A 20,081-nucleotide genomic window follows, 5' to 3' on the forward strand; every position below is an offset into this window, starting at 1 on the left:
ATGAACCGATGCATGAGATTTAAGATTTGTAGTCTATAAATAAGTATTATAATAATAATTTTGTAAACAAGTCCGTAAATATGTGCTGCTCCAGGCCACATAAACATCAGACTATAATTTCCGTTATACAGACAACTTTTGCAAGTGTTTGAAAGTTCACATTGAAATTCATTTTTTTGTTCCAGTCCCTTAGCAGCAACAAATCGCTGTACAAGTATGAAAAAATATTGCCAATATATTAAAGAAACATGAATGAGATAAGCTGGTATGATTGATGACCCTGCATGCTTATATCTACATAAGTATTCATTATGTAGCCTACATGTATTTCTGGCAATGGTGGAAAGTATCTAAATATATTTACTACTGTAAAAATTTGAGGTTCTCGTACTTTACATAAGTGTTTTCATTTTCTGCTACTTCATACTTCTACTTCACTACATTTAAGATGCAAATACTTTACTTTTTACTCCACTCAATTATTTGATAGGTTTAGCTACTTTGTGGATTATTCAAATGAATAATACAAAACATAATCAACATGTAAATTATGATTTATTACTCAGAAATCAGACACAGTTTTACTACCAAGGAGTTTTGCACATACACGATATTTGTTATGCCTATTTTGTACATAAATGATAAATACAGTGCAAAGTCAAGAGACACAATATAGAATATAAATATGCAATAAAAGGTGTGAAAATATTTTATATTTATATTATAATTAAAATATATAATAAACATTTTTGGAATATTTATATAATAGATTAATAAAAAATATTATAATAAACTGTAAATAGTAAAAGTTATTAAAATGAGCCCCACCTAAACTGCAACATTAAAGTGATTTACACATTAACGCATCAATAATTATAATCCCCAATTTAAAACCTACTTTTACTTATGTTAAATGTTAGATTTCTACTTTTCACTATATTTTACTGTGGTATTGCTACTTTTACTTAAAAGTAAAATAGTACTTTGTGACAGACATTTTCCCGTCGTGCTTTGCGGTATCCTGTCGTCAGGTCACATGATCTCTGCTGCACCAAGGAGAAAGATGTCGCTGACAGACTGGCGAAGGATGGAGGCTGTATTATCCGCGTTGTTTGCCCTCTGCTTTCTTACCTCTACCGGTAAGAAATGTGCAACGATAGATAACTATGATTCAAACTTTTTACCCAAAACATAACTGTAACATAAAGGCGTCAAGTGTCCACAGTGGTCGCGGATAACAGCCTAGCTTGGGACATCGTTAGCATCGCCGTTTAACGTTAGCTTACTGATGAACCTTATGCCAGGTAACGTGACGTTGTACGACTGTATCGCGTAAATGAATGGTACTGGGTGAAACAATATCGCCTTACTTGTAGTGTCGGGTCATTTGATCAGCTTGAGCTTCCAACAAGCTGGGTAAAACATTGAGCATCTTAGTGTTAGCTCGATGCTAACATGCTAACTTTGCGCGTTTGCTCTCTAGCAGTGCGGATGAAAATGTGTGTTTATCATGTTGGAAAGGCTCGCTAATTTTGCGTGTTTGTATAATAAACTGAAGACAACTGTCTATTGATTCGCTTCCTTGTTGCTGGTTACTAATCCACACAAGACTCTGAGCTGTCATGTGACCGTGTGGCTGTAGACTGGTGGTTCCTCTTTAACGTTCACACTCTCTGTCACGAGTGTATGCCTCTATCCCGGTGCTGCTGTTTGCTGTGATGATCAATTAACACAACAGTGAGAGTCTATTCTAACACTGCACTGCCTGAAGGGTCACTGTTATGCTGCTCATTCTGTACACATGACATCTATTGCATTCTGTCCATCCTGGGAGAAGGATCCCTCCTCTGTCGTTCTCCCAGAGGTTTCTTCCTTTTTTCTCCCTGTTAAAGGGGTTTTTAGGGGAGTTTTTCCTGTGAATGTGAGGGAAGGACAGAGGATCTCGCATGTGTACAGATTGTAAAGCCCTCTGAGGCAAATTTGTAATTTGTGATTCTGGGCTATACAAAATAAACTGAATTGAATTGAATTGAATGGCTTCTCATTTAAACGGGGCCTGTTCCTGTTATTGCTAAACAGCAGATGAGGAAGGGAAGACGCTCAAAGACATGACATGCATATGTTTGTGTCTGAGTCCTTTATCCCCCTTAATCCATTCATGATATGTAACAGTTTATACTATAAAACTTATTTAGTTTGAATACATTTTTCAGTACTTTCCAATAACATATATTAAAAACGTTCATGTTTTTCCATCTCAACCCCCAAACTGTCAGTCGGCCAAAGAGTTGGCGCAAATGAACAGACAAAGAAAACTACTAAAATTATATTTTAATGATATTCAAAATAAAATACGACATAATATAAGATGATCATATATACATTTTTGCAGTGTTTCTACAGCAAATGGGATAGTGCAATAATCAGAGGCATCAGCATAAAAATAAGATATGATAAATAACAACACTGTAAAAATGCTTACATGATTGCATGTAGGAAATATTGATATCACACAAGTGAATTGTCAGTGTTTGTATATGTGGTCCTCTGGGAGCAGTGAGGATTGTTTCACACTTACTATACCTTGATTTTATGGTTGAAATCTCAAATCTCGTATCTAAAAAAAGCCAAATTCCAATCTATTGAAATGTTAAAATACAACTTTCAGCCAGCACTTTTCCCTACATGATTCCCTACATGATTTAATAATCAATAGTTCACTCCAGGGTTTAAAAGGCAGCCACATGCCAAGTGCTGGTAAAGTCTGCAAGTAGTTTGATAGATTTGCTTCATTCACAAACCAATAAAAACAATGGGAATCTATTTAGTGTCTGGTAGAATTTGGAATCCACCAGACTCAGTGGCAGTTGGGCAAAATAGTTTATTTCCAACACTGGTTCACTCACTAGTAAGGGGGAAAAGGGGATTTCTGACTCTTACGGGTCATCATCTACTGCACCATCGTTGTGAAACGGTAATATTCAAATCTATTAGTGGCAAAGCATTGCAAGAGGGACTGAAAGCCAAAAGTTATGGACACTACCTTTTAGTTCCTTTTGTGGACATTTTTGAGTGCACCATAGTGCATACATTTCACACTGAGAAATTGTTGAGTTGATAAGCTTGAAAAAATGTTTTCCTATTGGTAGTATTTGTACTGCTACTAAATTCTTTATTTACCACATGTTTTACCGGGATTGACAGTTTCCCCTCTTTTTTTTTCTCCCAGGTGTACATGGAGACAGTTTAACGATTCTGCAGTCTCCAGAGTTCGTTTCCTTCCAGAAAGGAGACTGGCCTGTCTCTGGAGAGAAGATCCCCGATCTGGTGGCTTTAACCATGGGCTTCTCTGTTCAAGAGGTGTGTTGTTAATTTTTGAATGCTCCACAATTTGAGTATTATTTTGTATCTACAGAGGTAGCTTAAAGTGTCTATATTAAATAGATATATATTTTAAAGTAATTAATCAAATGACAAACTTTCCAAACATAAAGAGAGGTATCAAACAAATCAACGGCCTGATCTTGGTCTTTCAGGCCGTTGGCATAGGTCTGACCCGTAACATTGTTAACAACACCGCATTATTATTATTTATTCCAGCTGAAAGAGACTTAATGGGGGATTTACATTCGTCAGGTGGCCCAGAAACACCACTCCAAATATATGATAATGTTTTTCCGTTAACATAAATAAGCAACTGTTTGCTAAAGTTCACCATATCAACGTGATGATATGTCAATGTGTGAGCTGGCCTAGCCTTTACAGTGTGTGTTCATTTGTACAGGATCTGTTGTGGCCAGGCCTGCAGGCGGGCCCGTTGTTCCAGCGACCCCGCGCTAACGTTCTGGTGGTGGTGAGAGGAGTCGATAGCCTGGCCCTGCCCCAGAGTGTGGCCTCCTATCCCTTGGAGAATGTGAGTCTGACCTGACTCTGGAATCATGATTATGTTTTTTTGCATCAACTATTACTGAAGTATGCAAAGAAGTGTGGCTCAGTTAGTCTTCTTCTTCTCCCCTGCAGCCGGTACCCTTCACCTTGGACAGTGTCGCAGAGACGGTACACTCTCTGTTTGCTGAGGACACCCCTGTAGTGCTGCAGCTGGCCCCCAGTGAGGAGGTAATGCAAATATACTGAGACCAAACAAAGCATACTTACCATCTGTGACATCACCCTTAAGAGGCTCATCTGTTTTTGTTTTTTTCATAATCTGTTTGTTGTCTCTCTCAGAGGTTGTACATGCTTGGGAAGGCCAATGCTGTGTTTGAGGACCTACCTGTCACCCTGCAGCAGATCCGTGCCCGTCTGTCCCAGGACGGCTCGGTGCTGGCCTCCCTGCCCCTCAACTCCCTCAGCCGAAATGCAGAGGTCGGTTTTTCAAACGGCAACATCGTGCCCACTAAGGGCCGCTTTGGGTTATCCTCACTCCAAACACAACCACCATTCTTTTTACATGTGCTTTTTAAAGACAAATGTGTGACAGCCAGCTGATTTTAACTGAAGATCACCATCACCATGCCTCCAGAAGAGGGTGTTTAAAAAGCATATTCTCACGCAGTTGGCACACAGTATTCACTGTATGTTGCTAAGATACTTAACATGAGAAATAGATCCATCATACCTTGGTTTCTTAAGAGTTCTGCAAATAACGTGATCAGATTTACCTAATTGAGATTGTTTTTGTCCACTAGAATCCTTGAAATGCATCAGGTTGTCACTGAAAGTCTGTTCTACCTTTCTTACCTATTAATTGTTTCTTCTTTCTAGGCCGATTTGCTCTTCCTGTCTGAGGTCCAGGTGCTGCATGATATCACAGCTCTGGTAAGTCGTCAGGATTGACTGAAATCAGGCTGAAAATGAGGATAGTTATTGGGTTGTTGCTCAGATGTCTCTGTCATATTCCCCTCTTGTAGCTGCAGAGACACAGACATTTGGCGAAGGACCACTCACCTGACCTGTACTCTTTGGAGCTGTCTGGTCTGGAGGAGCTCAGCAGACTCTATGGCCAGGACTCCCCCCAGTACCGCGATGCCACTGCCATTCTGGCCTCTGTCCTGCAGAAAGTAGGGAGACAGTCTCAACAGGCCTCTTTACAGAACCTCCTAATTTTTTTTATTTAACATCTCTGCATAATAATACTTGTGTCTTTTTACTGTAGTTTGGAGAGGATGTGTATGGTCTCTATGGCAACAGCGCTGTGGTGGAGGTTGTCACAGTCAAGACCTTTGAGGCTCCTTTGACCAGGAAGTCCCGATCGATCCTGGAATCTAAACAGATTGTAAGTCTTGTTATCTGTTTGCCAAACTTAAGTTCAATGACAACAGAAAATTATACTCCCGTTCAGGCGTTCATGAGAATGCATATAGCATTATAAAATAGTTAGCTGAATATTAGGAACACCTCTTATAGTGCAATACATTTCAAAATCAGCACAAATTACTGCCTGAATAATTAAGCTGAATCAACCCCTCTGCAAAACTGATAAAAACAAACAAACAGAAGGCCATTGTGTGCCATATTGTATGATTCCTGGACAGCAGCAATGTGGTGGTGTCATATGGTGAAAAGTGATGACAGGATGGTTTTGTGGTCTGCAGGCAGCGGTTTACAAAGTATTGGCAGCACGTGGAGGTGTAAGATGAGGGCAGGAAACTGTCTCTGCTGCCGTGGCTCCTCCTCAGAAATGTTACTGCACATGTGGTCTACAGAGATACCACAGACCTTAGTAATCTTAGCACCTAGCAAGAGCATCCCCTCAACAAACTGTCTGCTCACCTGACTGCTGCTCGTCATCACAAGGAAATGACACAAAAACAGCTGTAGACATTTTTCAGTCCTACACTGTCAATAACGCTTCAACAGCAAAATATCCACGGCTGCTGGTCTAGATTATACTTTTAACAGCTTTTTAATATATACATATATTCTGTCACTGTCAATAAAAATCCAACACACTGTATATACAAATATATGCTCATCTTAACATGTACATACAGTTTATAGTCATCTTTACATGTACACACTGTACATAATTATCCAGTCCATGTATATCCATTAAGTATTTATTTCATTGCACAAATTATTTTTGTTTACAACTTACTCTATACAAATACTTACTTACTTGTATATAGATGTTTTATGACTTATTGTCTGTCCAGCTTTGTTGTCCTTGGTCCTTTATTTCTGTTTATGTACATTGTGATAGATGAAAAAAAAAAACAGAGTCATATTTCCTTGTATGTGCGTGCATATTTATCAGACATTTTGTTATTATGTCATAGCAGTAAAAGCACAGGTGTAAACATCAAGAACAGCTGCATACCATTTGGGTGAGCTAGTGTCACTGCCCTGGTGTTGAACATGCTGGCTCACTGTCGTTGGTACGGGGGACACTTGAAGGAACCGAGCCATCGTAAAGGAAATTAGTTTCACTTGTGCTTTTCCTGTGTTGCCAAGTGAAAACGTCTGCTGTGAAAAGGATCTACTACACACTAGTAGTCTCCTGCTTTGAGGAATAAGATTAACACAACATGGCCCGATCATGTACAACACATGTGTCTAATGTTGTGCTGATGCTATGAACTGGTGAAATCGGACACTGAACTACAAATCAGAACCTACGCCGTTAATATTTACGGTGGGACTGTCGGTAACCCCTGGTGTGAAGTACAAACCCAGTTCCAGTCCATGCCTCTTGTTTTTATGACTTAGCTCTGGAACCAAAGAATGCTTTGATCAGTCACTCTAGTAAAATGGGGGAATGGGGCTGAGTCCTAGTAGTCTTGTTAATGGATCTTCTTAGATGTTACACTCGCATCCTGCTGGGTACTCAATGCATGCACAGGGATGAAGGTCTGGTATGGCAGACCTTTTTTTAACCTATGTGTCTACCTTTCTGGATTTAATTTCCTTTATTTTTTGCAGAGTAACCCTGGCAGCCCTTACAACCTGGCCTACAAGTACAACTTCCAGTATGCCGTGATCTTCAACATCGTTCTGTGGCTAATGATCGCTCTGGCCCTCGCCGTCATCGCCACGGCCTACAACCTGTGGAACATGGACCCAGGGTATGACAGCATCATCTACAGGATGACCAACCAGAAGATCAGGATGGACTGAGTCCTGACCGTCAGCACTCCCGCTGTCCCTTTAGATCTTTCTAGTAAATGTTTGTGTTTTGTGTGAGCTCTCGTTTAGTGAAAAAAACAACTTTGTGAGCTTGATGGGAGGAAGTGCGTAATGCTAAGTCACCTCTTTGTTGACAACGCTGGCAGGATGGACAAAAAAAATTTCAACATTACAGTAGTGGTTGTTAAATTTTCTTTCATAAAGCGGTTTCATATTCTCCTCCACTCTTATATACACTGAACCCATTCTGACTTCCTCCCTTCAACCTCAGCCACCCTTCATTTGTTTCCCTGGTGATTGCAACTGTATTTTTATTGTAAAAAAAAAAGAAATATTGTAAAATGAAAGAATGAGTCGGGTTCCTGTGTGAATTTGTTGTGCTTGTCTTGCTGTGTGAAATGTTTTAAGTTAAATGAAATCTATGTGTATATATTGAATATAACAAATGCAACTGTATGAGAAACTGCTGTGCTCCTATTGTGAAAAAGATTTGGGAAGTGTTTAGTCCAGGTAGGTTTCAGTCTGCTTCCATTCCAAATGCTAAATACATATTGGATTACATGAATAGTTGATCATTATGTTGTAAGGATTGGACAAGGATAAATGAAGCTCTGTAAATCGCATTATGCCTGACAATAAATTATTACATGGATCACCCTGATTTCAAGTAGCAGATTTTCATTTCATTTCATTAATTAGAGCATGTGCTTAATTTAGGGAAGAATCAAAGTTGTAATGTTCCGAATTAACTTTCAACGTTTGCCCCACCTTTTTGGTTTATAGACCTTTAGAAGTCTAGTTAAATGTCATGTTTTATTTTAAAAAAATATAAGCAGTTTGCCCTCTTAACTCAAATGCCTTCATTTAAATCACTTTATACATTTCCCTTTGTTTTTCTTTGCTCATTTATCATCTCACGGCCCCTCAGATTTATCTTGACCCTTTGAAGGGGCCCGACCCCTGGACCGGGAACCATTGGACTACACTACCAGTGACAGTTTAGCTCAAATTAATAACGACTTAATGTCTTCCTATTACCTGTGGTGCTATTTATCAATCCAGATGATTTTGGTGTGAGTTGCCTAGTGTTGGAGATATCAGCCATAGAGATGTCTGCCTTCACTTCAATGTAATGTGGGGCTCAAAGTGCCAGAAAAAATGCATTAAAAACTCTACAAGGCCTCTTCAGAAAACATGAGCTGGTTGCTGAAGGTGATCTACAGACCTGGCTGTGCAGTTTAATGTAGAAACATTTTCTTAACCCTACAGGTAAGAGTAGGGTTGTGTTTTTGAACTGTCCCTTTAAGTTAAGGGGTAATTATTCTTACCACTTCATTAACCGATTTACAAATATTTTTGGAAACAATAAGCTATCAAATGCATGAGACACTAATCTGTCTATGTTATATTAACTTTAAGACGTACCTGTAAGATACAATGTTACCAAGAGTACTGATTTATTTGTATAAATTCATCTGGAATTGGTAAAGTTTCTTACCAAGGTGATTCGGCACAGCCTGTTTTCTATATATGGCTCACGTCCATCACGTAATGCTATATTGTGTAACAGTTTAGCCAATGGGAGTGCTGGTGGAGTCTTTAAGTCCCGCCCCTGGTATGTAACTCGGTATGTAACTCGCTGTGTGCTTCTGTAACATTTCGGGATGGTATTAAACCAAAGCAGCATCTCACAGCGACGGACGAGCTTTACTCACCAAAAGAGTCAATCAGGAAACAACCATGGTGTGACTGATAATAAAGGGTAGGTAGTTTGTTGTGGTAGTTTATATAATATTCTGAGGCTTAGCCTGTGATATCTGTAAGGTTACTATCTATCTATCTATCTATCTATCTATCTATCTATCTATCTATCTATCTATCTATCTATCTATCTATCTATCTATCTATCTATCTATCTATCTATCTATCTGTCTGTCTGTCTGTCTGTCTATCTATCTATCTATCTGTCTGTCTGTCTGTCTGTCTGTCTGTTTACTTTGTATGTTTAGATAATGAATATCCAACAAAATATGACCAATAAATGATGATGTGTTTTATTATCAATTAAGCTAGCAGTATATAAAGTCATTTAAATGACCTTGCCTACCTATCCCATTTTACCAGCTGCAACATGAAAGTCATTATCATTGTTAATTATTAGTTACTATACAAAAATTTGCCATTTTGCATGATGAGTATTTTTTACATATATTTTGATGCTAATACTCTTGTGCTTTTACTCAATTCATATTAAATGCATGACTTTGTGTATTTCTACACGTGGTATTGCTTATTTTACTAAAGTATATGTGCTGAGTACTTCTTCCACCTGTGAATACACAGTAGGCCTATGTGTAGAAAGTTGATTTGAAAATGAATTCCTAATGATTCTGTGAGCCTTACCTGTTATGTTTTTCTACTTGTTTAAAGTATATCTTCTCTTTTCTTTGCTTCACATCCCAGCTAGCATCTACGTGGTCCGGAGGATCCGGGCTTCCATTGCTGCTGGAGAGCAACTGGAGAAGCCCATCATCACACCATGTAGTGCTATTGGTAAGACGATGACAACAACCACTACTGCGACTTCTGCATAGAAACAGTAGGAACTCAGGGTTTACAGTATAAAAGAGAATAATTAACCCTTTGTGTAGACTAACTAAACAATTATCTGTTCACTATTCAAACTGTATGATCCCTGCAGCTATTTTGGCTTTACAGGGTGGTGGGCTTACTGTTTGGACTTCAGAGAACACCAGACCTTTGTTAAATGTGAACTCTGACATTTTAATGAGCTTTTGTTCAAAATCTAATTTATTTTAAACTTTCCAATCTTGATCAATTTACACTTTTTGCGCAGCAACCCACTCAGACATCATTGTCTTACCATTATGTCATGCAGCCGGGAAGACATGATTACTTTTTTTTTTTTTTTTTTAAGGCAATCCTGCTGGATCTTGTGCAATAATTACATTTATTCCAGTGCAAAGATTGTAATTCTGCCAAAGTAATAATTAAATGTATTCTATTGCAATAATATCACTTATTTTAGTGCAATAATTACATTCATGCTAGTGCAACAAACACACTTATTCTAGTGGAATAATCACATTCATATTGGTGCAATTACTACTCTTATTCTAGTGCAAATTGAACTTATATTTATTAATTTCACTTATTAGTGCAGAACCTGTGATGTCAGCTGTGGATGTTTGCTTGCTGAAGTTGTTTTGTTTCTGTGGTGTGTTCCCCTTTGTCTTTTAATCTCACTTGTCAGCAGTAGAGCTTCTTATTTCGTTGTATTCTGTACAATGACAATAAAGGCTTTCTATTCTAAGATATAAGATTAGGGTATTAGAGGAGCGTTATTCTGGACATGTCGCTGACTCACATGGGTTTGTCTTTGCTGCGTAGCTGAAATGAGAGCGGGGCAGGGTTCGAGTGGGAACGCCCAAGCGGCTGCACTGATCCCAGGACCTGAAGAAGGTGTCAGCAGAGTGAAGGACTCGGGGACGTCCTCAGAGACGGCTCTGCAGAAATCTGGCTCCTGACGTTAAAGACCACTCTGGACATTGGGACAGTGGTCACTACAATAGAAAAATTAAATTTGTCATCTTTTTTATTTTTGCTTTATGGGACAATAACACATTATCCCGGATCATTACAAGTACATGCAGAATCATTTAGATGCAATGGTAACTATTCATTTCATCTGTAAGACCATTATTTTACCCTTTTCCAGTGTCCATGCTGTTCTCGGTGGCCAATGTCCAGCTCTTAATGACACACATTCATGTCTTTTTCACAGCTGACATTTTGACTTACCATAGGAAATAAACTAGAACCTTTGCTGGTGAGCTTCACACAATACTCCAGGCACCTAGATGTTATGGAGACTTTAATGTTATTACATTTATGTGGTTAGTCAACATGTTCTCTGTGACCAAGTCCTGTATTTATGTACTGCAGTGTTTGAAGGCCGACTCACAAACCTCTCTCAAGGGGCCGAGCACGCCTGATGTTTCTGCTGCTGTTTCAATAAATACATAATAAAAGAAAGTTGCTACAGGGCTGATGTTTGTATACATGCAAAAGGTAATTGTTATAAGTCTGAGTGTAATGACCCAGAAATTAAATATATTTTTTAGGGACATTTTGACATTTGGCCATTATTAATCGTACTAATTACACCTGTGCTATTCCTGCTATGACATGGCACATTTTCTGCTCCAAAAAAAGGTCTACTTATTAAGCAGGAAATGCAAAAAAAGGCAAATAACACAAAGGGGCAAATGCAGATATGCATTTTTGTCTGAGATTTAAATGGCATGTTTGTGTTTAAAAACAGGTAAGGGTTTGCAACTGGTAGGATAAAAAAGAAAGGAATAAATATCAGGGCTAATGGATGGGGGAAATGCTGGGAAAAACATCCTGGAAAGTAGGCAATCTTCTTATTAATGACTTAAGAGCAGTAGCAGGAATAATATTTTATTTTGCAAATCTAGCGCTCCACCCCAGTCCACTAGGTGGCGGTAGTGCGCCTATACATGCTGGTGAAGACGCAGATGAAAGCGAAGAAGAAACATGGAGGGATTAGCGCACGATAGCTAACAACTACCAAGCTGCTAAATAACTTAATGATGTTCCACACCCTTGTTACAGCGTTTGATTGCCTGATGATGAGAGGCAACTTTGTCCGGCTTGTTTTCTGTCATCAGTGTACTAAGCATGGTAGAAGCAGCCATAGCTAGCTAACTAGCTAGCTAACTAACTAGCTAGCTAGCTAGCCGCAGCTCCAGCTTCAAGCCACGCCCCTTTCCTGCAGTCCGCGGACAGACCTCTCTCCTTAACTGTCAGCATTAAATACATGCTTTAAGCTTATTCAGTTTAAACAACGAAACACAGACCACGAATAAGTCGCAGGGTGTGAAGATAAGTACTACATCCGGGCTTCACTGTCTGGACGCTAGCTGAAGATAGTGTGCTGCTAATAGAGGCAGTCTGGATGGAGGGACTGCGTCACGAAGGAAAACTCCAGATCATTTTCACAACTTAGATTCAATGCTATCCACTCATATAGCCGTGTCCAACACAATGACCTCTGCGGTGACATCTTCTGATCCTCACGGGCTAACCTTGCCAGCCAGCCGGGGTGCATTCTCCGGGAGCCCGCGGAGGATGAGGCTCCAGAAGCTGCTCGATGTACCCGGACACGACCCGAGCCGGGTTAACGACCTGCTGCTCCTGCGGCCCGACACAGACGGCCAGACTGCTGCAGAACCAAGGGAGGAGACCAGCAACAGACATGTGATGTTTTTCCACGGGGACATTCAGGTGAGTGTGATGGAGGGAATGAACACATGTTGTTTGAGGGGTCTGTATTTATTTGAAGGGGATGTTATGAAGATACTAAACATTTGCATGCATAACATGATGGATTATTGTATTATTATGACATTGCATTTAAGATTTTCCATTTTGAGTTGGAGTGGTTTCAAAGTAATTGAAATGCCTTTACAATGTATGTCACTGTGTATTTATTTTATGTGCAGTCACATGGCTCAGTCACATGACTTCTTAACGCCATGTGACATTTACAGCATAGTGGTCCTGTAAGCAAAGGAATCACCTGCATGTTATTACACACACAGGGGAACCAATTTCAGTCTCGCTTGCTGTAGAATTGTTTCCCACTTTAGTAGCAATATATGTAGTTTTCATTCTGAAGAAAATATTATTTACTATCACAGTATAACAATATCAAAAAAAGTCAATAAGTCTGAGAGAGGTCTTCAACAGGTGAGGGCAGACATTTGACCCTGACCCTGCTCTTAGCTACATTGATATCAAGTTAAGTTTATTTATGCTGTATGGGAGAGACTGTGTAGGTTTCAGTAATACGCCAGAAAGTTTAACTAGGAATAAGCACTTTACAGCACCAAGCAAAAGTGTGTCAAGCAGAACCATGAACATGATTGGCATCGCTCTGTAGAGTAAAGGTGCACTTCATCTATTTATGCCACCTTAAACTGTGAGTTGGATCAGTTTTAAGGTAAGAAACACAAGGGTGGTTTGACAAAATTCAAAATGTTTTTTCTGAATGGGAGCTGAGAATGACCAGACTGCAATTACCAGAAATCCACTGTGCAAAGAGTTTATTGGTATGGAGTTTTAAAATAATACCATACTGTAACTGTAATAACACACTGCCTACTGCAGTGATGGTATCATGACACAGGCAATGTTGTAATACAAACATGCTGAGTACATCAAAATATCATCATCATCAATCATTTTAAAATCAGGAATAGAAGCTGTGTGATAGGAATGGATGGATGAAGCTGTATATCAGTTTGTGTCTTTATTTCTATTCCTATTTGTGTCACTAGTACACATTTTAATTTCCCCCTGATCCATTAGTGTGTGTGTATGTGATGAATCAGCAGCTGACCATCAGAAAAGAATGGTCTTTCTGAACATGTGTGCAGTTCTGATTAAACTGCTGTTGGGGAATAAGTAGGACATGGTAGCGTCTCTCCAGCCTGGGCCAAAAGTCTGATTGCTGCAGCTGCCAGATTATGCAAAACTGTCTCATCAGGAGTCTTTTGGTTCCTTTTTTTTTTTTGGAAAGTAAAAGACACTTGTTAATCAAATGTAAAAAAAGAAAGAAAAACAGGAGTAAAATACGATTAAATGTCAGCCATTTGTTTCATTTTCTAATTGCTTTCAAGAATCCGAGCACTGCCCTCATTTACTAAAGCTTTTCTTGCGCCTGATCCATCCGTTCTTTGTCCTCATTTGCATTTCATTAGGCCAGTGTTAACGTTCCCACAGGGTGCTATCTGCCAGGAGACGTTTGTATGCGAGGGATGCTTTCACCGTGATGTTTCCATGTTAAATAAAATAAATGAGGTCGTTGTTAAGGACACCGCAGTCTGACAGCAGACTGAGGAGATTCTGCCGATGGAGCTAATTAAGTGTGTCAAACAGACCGACATGTGACACGTTTTTAGTCAGAGTCGTTGGGTTGGAGGGGATGTGGGTAACTTATTTTGTTTAGCTCACAGATCGAAGTCACAACAGTTGTCAGAGAGACACTCTGTTGCAAATATCTTTGACTTTAAGAGAGGTTTTTTTGTAGGGAGATTTCTTTTTATCTTTAGGTCTGAGTTTAAACGTTTAAAGGAAAATAGCACTGCCATGCTCCCTCCTCCTCCTTAGCTGGATACGTTGATGTTCCAACTATGTTGCAAAGCTGTGTGCTCTAAACATCACAAACACATTGAAAAAGCTAAATTAGGCCAACTGGGGTTAAGGGATGCACATATCTGTATACTCAGATGCCGAGCGATAATTGATTTTTGCATCATATATTTCACATTCTTCAAGTTTGTAAAAGTATTTTACTTCAGATTTTAATAACCTCTCTCTCTGTGTTGTTTTTGCAGAACTTCGAGGTGGAGATGGCTCTGCAGCCTGAGGGAGCCCAGTGGCTCTCCTGGAGTCTGGAGCAGGTCGCCCTCACCCTGGGCCGACGTTTCCCAGGCCATCACGTGTGGGTGGTCAGAGCCTGCCGCATGTATCTCCACAAGTTCAGCAGCTACCACAACTTCGTCGAGAGCAACATGTTCGGGGCACCGGAGCACTCGCCGTACTCACCTGACTCCGGAGCGTTTCTCCACCTCAGGTTTGTATTCCTACTCCTTTTCTTTCTTTGTTCAGCTTAGCCAACAAGAAGTATGTAAATAGAAGTGATTTATTTTATTTTATTTGCTTTAATATTTGCACATTGTCAGATTGGTTAGGTGTGTTAAACACACCAAAGACTGCACAGTGATTGTATTGTGAGTGTAAGCATTTCTGATGGCAGGGCCCTGCTGAGCCACGGCATGGAGCGAGCCAACCTACCGGACCCCCCTCTGCCACAGGGAGGCGCTGACAGCCTTCCCCCGGGGTTCTCGCTGACCCTGGTGGGCTTCAGCAAAGGCTGCGTGGTGCTGAACCAGATGGTGTACGAGCTGGCCGGCGCCCGAGCGGACCAGCAGATGTCACACTTCGTCGAGGGCGTCTCGGACATGTACTGGCTGGACGGCGGGCACCCGGGTGGCAGCGAGACCTGGGTGACCAACAAGCAGGCGCTGAAGGAGCTCGCCTCCAGCGGGGTGTCGGTCCATGCCCACGTGACCCCCTACGAGGTGTGTGACCCGATGCGGGCGTGGGTGGGCCGCGAGCACAGACACTTCATCAAGACCCTGGAGGAGTTCGGGGCCTGTCTTAGTAAGAATCTGCACTTCGAGGACGAGCCCCCCTCAATTGAGAATCACTTCAGGGTCATCCAGGAGTTTTGAGTTTGCTTGTGAGCACTAACGTGCAGATTGAGTGTCTTATTTGCTGGTCTTACCTCATTTTTCTTGGATTTAAGGGCTCAGACTTGAGAGCATGTGACAGATGCTTGTGTGTTGTACCTTCTACAGCTAAATGCACTTGACCCGACCCGTCTGAATGATCCGGGTGCTTTTTTTCTTGCTCTCTGTGACCCTGAGTAGGAATATGCAGGTGTGAAAATGGTCTTTAGTCTTTACTCTTTACATTTGATTCTGGCTCAAGCTACGAGCTGCTGCAGAGCTGTCCATTCAGAAACATGATTGATTCATGTTCAGTTGGATTTTGCTAATGAGGGAATGCGTCCAAGTTATGCTGTATACAATTAATTGTGACTTATTTTAATTTTTGCGAACTAGAGAGTCAACAGTGTGTCATAATGGCATCCGTGTATGTTTTCATAGTTTGTTTATGGATTAAATCCTAAATAGTGGAAATGACAAAACGACTTGTATTTTAGTTTCGTCCTCCCTGACACGAAGAGACTTCACCTGGAGGAGAGCGGGCCACAGCTCTGGGAGACAGGCCTTGGGTTAGCCGTTAGCTGGAGCAATCTTTGTAACGGGAGAAACAGAAAGTTTGCTGATCCGGCAGGGAGCCGGGGCTTTCTCTCGGGATCAGACCCCCGGTTCTAGGTGACTGTTTCTTGCTGGCTGTATTCCATTTGCTCAAGCCAACCACTGACTGAAGGTCTGCGGAGAGTACGAAATGTATATATATTTTTTCTTGTTTCTGCCACTTTGGACTAAGTCTAATAAACAAACTATCAAGGCGTATTCGAGCTGTACAACCCCACTTAGTCACAGTAAACACAAAGATGGCTGACACATGAACTAAAGGCCGACGCCACACACAGACTATGATGATGAGCAGTTATTTGACAGTTTGATTGAACTTTACACATTGTTTACCTGCTGTTAGTCAGTAGTCATTGTCTGATTGATGACTGTAAATGTAGATTGTATGGACCCATTTGTAGAGGTGAAATGCTGCCCCCTATTGGTTTGGAGCAGGTGGTCGATATTACCCTTTGCACCTTAAAGAATGATTGGCCGAAGCAGAACAGCTTATTACACTGATAGAGTGATACGTGCACTTGTTTGAGACATGAATGTTTGAACTTTACAGAGTCAGGACTTCATCAGATGGTCTCTCTGAAGTGATTCTTGATTGTATTCAAATGTTTACTTGTTCACAAAGTAAAAAAGTTCCATTGTCATTCCTTCAGTGTGATCCTAATAGTGGATCGTCCACCAATAATGTGTCAGACCTTTTTTCGTTAAATGTCACACAGCTGTGTTCTTTGGGGGAGAAAAAAAGAACTGTTGACAACACAGTCTCACCTCAAGGTCCCTTTAGTAGCTGTTCCGGAGCTTTCAGTCATGTCACATGATCTTCTTTGGCAAATAGTTAATTACTGACGATCATATGGACCTTGAGGAGACATTTTGTCAGCTGCTGTTTTTAAGTTTAAGAAAGAACTTCCTGTTTCTTTATTTTGGATCTTTCCCTCACATGTTTTACAGTTTGGGTTTTGACAATAAACCCAAATGTCTAGTTATAACAATAGGTTATACATAACCTATTGTTATAACTAGACAATCTTTAATAATGTTATAATGAGAAGTGTCTTGTGAAGATGTACTAACTAGAAGGTACTTATTCATTTTCTTGTCAGTTTTTTTGTTTGTTTCTCATGGTGGCAGATTTGCATTATATATAATGAACTTTGTTTATTGAGAAAATGCTCATACTTGTTAGTCCCGCTGTGGGAGTGTGTCGGCATGTGTTTTCATGATGTATTCCAGTCTGTATGATCTCTATGTAAGCTGACATTGCATCTTTGCACTACGCTGATGGCTGTAACTCATCTTGCTGAATGTAACTTAAAATCATTCCATAATGTTGTCTACTTTTTTTTTTAAAGGTAATCCCAGCAAGTGCACACCAAAGATAAGTTGCATTATTTTGAATCAAGTGCTTGTTAATTTGTCACCATGCTATCTCGTCCTGTTAACTGTTGTCCAGTGATGAAGAGAGTACAGCGGAGAAATGTGTTTGTCTCTCGTTAAAGGGATGGTACAGATTTTTGGAGGTATGGTTGTATGAAGAATCAGCACAAGAGGAAAGTAATGTACTGCTAATAGCACACCTAATAGAAATCAGTATGCGCTGTATTTTAAATATTTTTGCCACTTTACTTTGCTGTGAGACCACCACCAGCTGAAGCAGTTATGATCTCTTCAAAGCAGACCAGACTCCTTTTAAGAATTTTGTTTTTAACGCTGCCTCCATTGGTTGGTGTGTCTGTGTTTCAGTGTTACTTTGGTGACTCTGAACTAACCCTTTTAAACACTAAAGACACAAAATAACAGAAACAAACTACCTGATAGGAGCAGTAGTAGACCAGAAACTCATGTGTTCTGCAAGGTTAAATTAATGTATTTTGTGTAGGAGTGTGGTGGATTTGAAGAGTGCTGTGTAGATAATGGCTTTAATTCCTGTTTAGAAGGGGCTGTCCGAAAGCAAGTGTAGTCTACACTTCAACTGATGATGATTTGTATAGGTGTTTAAAATACATCCATAGCAGGACACTGCTTTTCTCCCGTGCTGGTACTCTTGTCTGTTTCTCCAAACCTACTACTGTAGGAAGTAATACACTGACTATTGAGTAGTACCTCACACAACCCCACTCAAAACCTTTTAATAGAGTGGAGTTTTTTCCATCTCTTTTCAATCAGCAGGTGGCAGCAGTGGGGAAAAAGAAGGATAATGACAGATAAACTGCTCTACACTGGATTAACCAAGACAGCAACAAAAACACATCAAATACTCCATCAGATATTTTCTACAACCTTTAATGAGCTTTTTCAGTTTGCTTGGTGATGCCTACATATTAGCCTGCAGTTGATCAGAATACAATAAGGATTATGTCTTTTTTTTGTCATTTCAGATGCAATCAGAATGCTCATACATTAGAAAAACAGAAAATAATATAAAACGCAAAATAAACATACATCTCTTAAACATTTATGTGCTTGTGGCTGGTTTGACTGTAACCCACAGTATCCTTCGGGCTCACTGTGGTCACATAGAACTTATGAGGAATGTCGGGTGACATCAGTCCCCTGATGTTACTGCTGCTCAGCTTCTTAAGGATGACGGACTGAGCTGCTCCAGCTCATGACAATGAGCACATCCACACACACACACACACACACACACACACACACACACACACACACACACACACACACACACACACACACACACACACACACACACACACACACACACACACACACACACACACACACACACACACACACACACACACAGAGAGAGTGAGAGAACACAAGCGACTGGACCCAGTACGATAGCTGTACACAACAACAGAATCAACACCACAGCGTAGGTCATGTTCAAGTGACGAGATGGACAATGCCAGCAAACACGAGCCACTTTGTGTGACCCCGTTTGGAGCATTCCATCATCCTGCAAAGTGAGATCCCTGACATCACCGCGCTGCAAAACAAGTCATCCTCTCTCAAAGGTTTAGCTACTCGTCAAGTCTTAAAACTTTTTTTTTTTTAAGCAGATGACACTTCTGCAACAGGAAAGAGGAACCTACGCTTGTTTATGTACAACTGAGCTTGACAAATTTAGACGTGAGAAACTTCCTGTATAGAGAGATTATTTCAATACACCCGTGTGGAGAGGTATTTGGAAAAAGTATTAGACTGACTGTGAAAATACTTAACTCATGAGATGAAGTAAGATTCCAGCTTATTTCCTCATACAGTAGCAATAGAGATGCTCTACCATAAATCACCTGACTCAGACAGATGTACTTTCCAGCTGTTTGGAGAATAAAATTCTTACACGCTCAAGTAGAATCTGCCAACTCGGTGAGATTAAATTACTGGTCGTGGTGAAGAATCTTTTACAGTGTGTTTTACAAGTGTTGTTCCAGTTTTCAAGGATGACAGCATACAGATGAGAGCACGGCCGTGGCTGGAGACGCCCATCTCCCACACAAAGGCCATTGTACCAGCCGGTGACAACAACGAGAAAAAAACCAAAAACACAATGTGGTCTTATTCGGTTTGACACCTCAGAACAAAAAGAGGAATGTTTCACTGGAGACTAAGAGCAATCAGAGTTTAGGAGAGGGTTTTTTTGTGTCATTTAAGTGAATCAAAGATGGCAGATCCTGTGAATCAATAGCACCTTGTATTTTTTCACATCATACAGTGGTTCTGTCACATCTGTCTCTTTCTTAAACAACACCCAAATCATCATTCCCACTTTCTCGTCACTTAACAAACATTTCATGCCTACATATCTTAGAACGCACCATCCCAACTTAAAGGAACAGTTCATTCTATTCAAACTATTCCTTTAAAAGCCTTTTCCAACACTGACGGGTTTCCAGTATTTAATCATCTTCCTCCTGACTGAAACCATCTTGACTCATGTCTTTCTTTATATCCCATAACCACCTACAATCTAGTCCTTCTTTCATCTTCCCAATCCACTGCAGTCAAACATTTCTGTTTATTATTCATCACACTGTG

General features: G+C 40.3%; 2 protein-coding genes and 1 long non-coding RNA gene across 3 annotated transcripts; all 3 read left to right on the top strand.

Annotated features, from left to right (window-relative positions):
* The first annotated feature begins 1,029 nt into the window (after nucleotides 1-1,029).
* atp6ap2 (ATPase H+ transporting accessory protein 2) lies at nucleotides 1,030-7,780 on the top strand. Its single transcript, XM_054615348.1, has 9 exons — nucleotides 1,030-1,139; nucleotides 3,230-3,360; nucleotides 3,785-3,913; nucleotides 4,021-4,116; nucleotides 4,228-4,365; nucleotides 4,765-4,818; nucleotides 4,911-5,060; nucleotides 5,156-5,275; nucleotides 6,922-7,780. The coding sequence occupies exons 1-9, from the start codon at nucleotides 1,037-1,039 to the stop codon at nucleotides 7,114-7,116; spliced, it is 1,116 nt and encodes a 371-aa protein (XP_054471323.1). The 5' UTR covers nucleotides 1,030-1,036; the 3' UTR covers nucleotides 7,117-7,780.
* A 1,013-nt stretch (nucleotides 7,781-8,793) lies between these two features.
* Nucleotides 8,794-11,181, top strand: LOC129105080 (uncharacterized). The gene is made up of 3 exons (XR_008531810.1): nucleotides 8,794-8,887; nucleotides 9,589-9,678; nucleotides 10,537-11,181. It is a non-coding gene; the product is annotated as an uncharacterized LOC129105080 (long non-coding RNA).
* Nucleotides 11,182-11,739: 558 nt separating this feature from the next.
* c16h2orf69 (chromosome 16 C2orf69 homolog) lies at nucleotides 11,740-19,998 on the top strand. The gene is made up of 3 exons (XM_054615115.1): nucleotides 11,740-12,456; nucleotides 14,571-14,809; nucleotides 14,993-19,998. Exons 1-3 carry the CDS (start codon nucleotides 12,184-12,186, stop codon nucleotides 15,468-15,470), a joined length of 990 nt encoding a protein of 329 aa, XP_054471090.1. The 5' UTR covers nucleotides 11,740-12,183; the 3' UTR covers nucleotides 15,471-19,998.
* Nucleotides 19,999-20,081: the final 83 nt, after the last annotated feature.

Source organism: Anoplopoma fimbria, chromosome 16 (genome assembly GCF_027596085.1).
Source record: "Anoplopoma fimbria isolate UVic2021 breed Golden Eagle Sablefish chromosome 16, Afim_UVic_2022, whole genome shotgun sequence".
In the NCBI taxonomy this organism is placed as follows: domain Eukaryota; kingdom Metazoa; phylum Chordata; class Actinopteri; order Perciformes; family Anoplopomatidae; genus Anoplopoma; species Anoplopoma fimbria.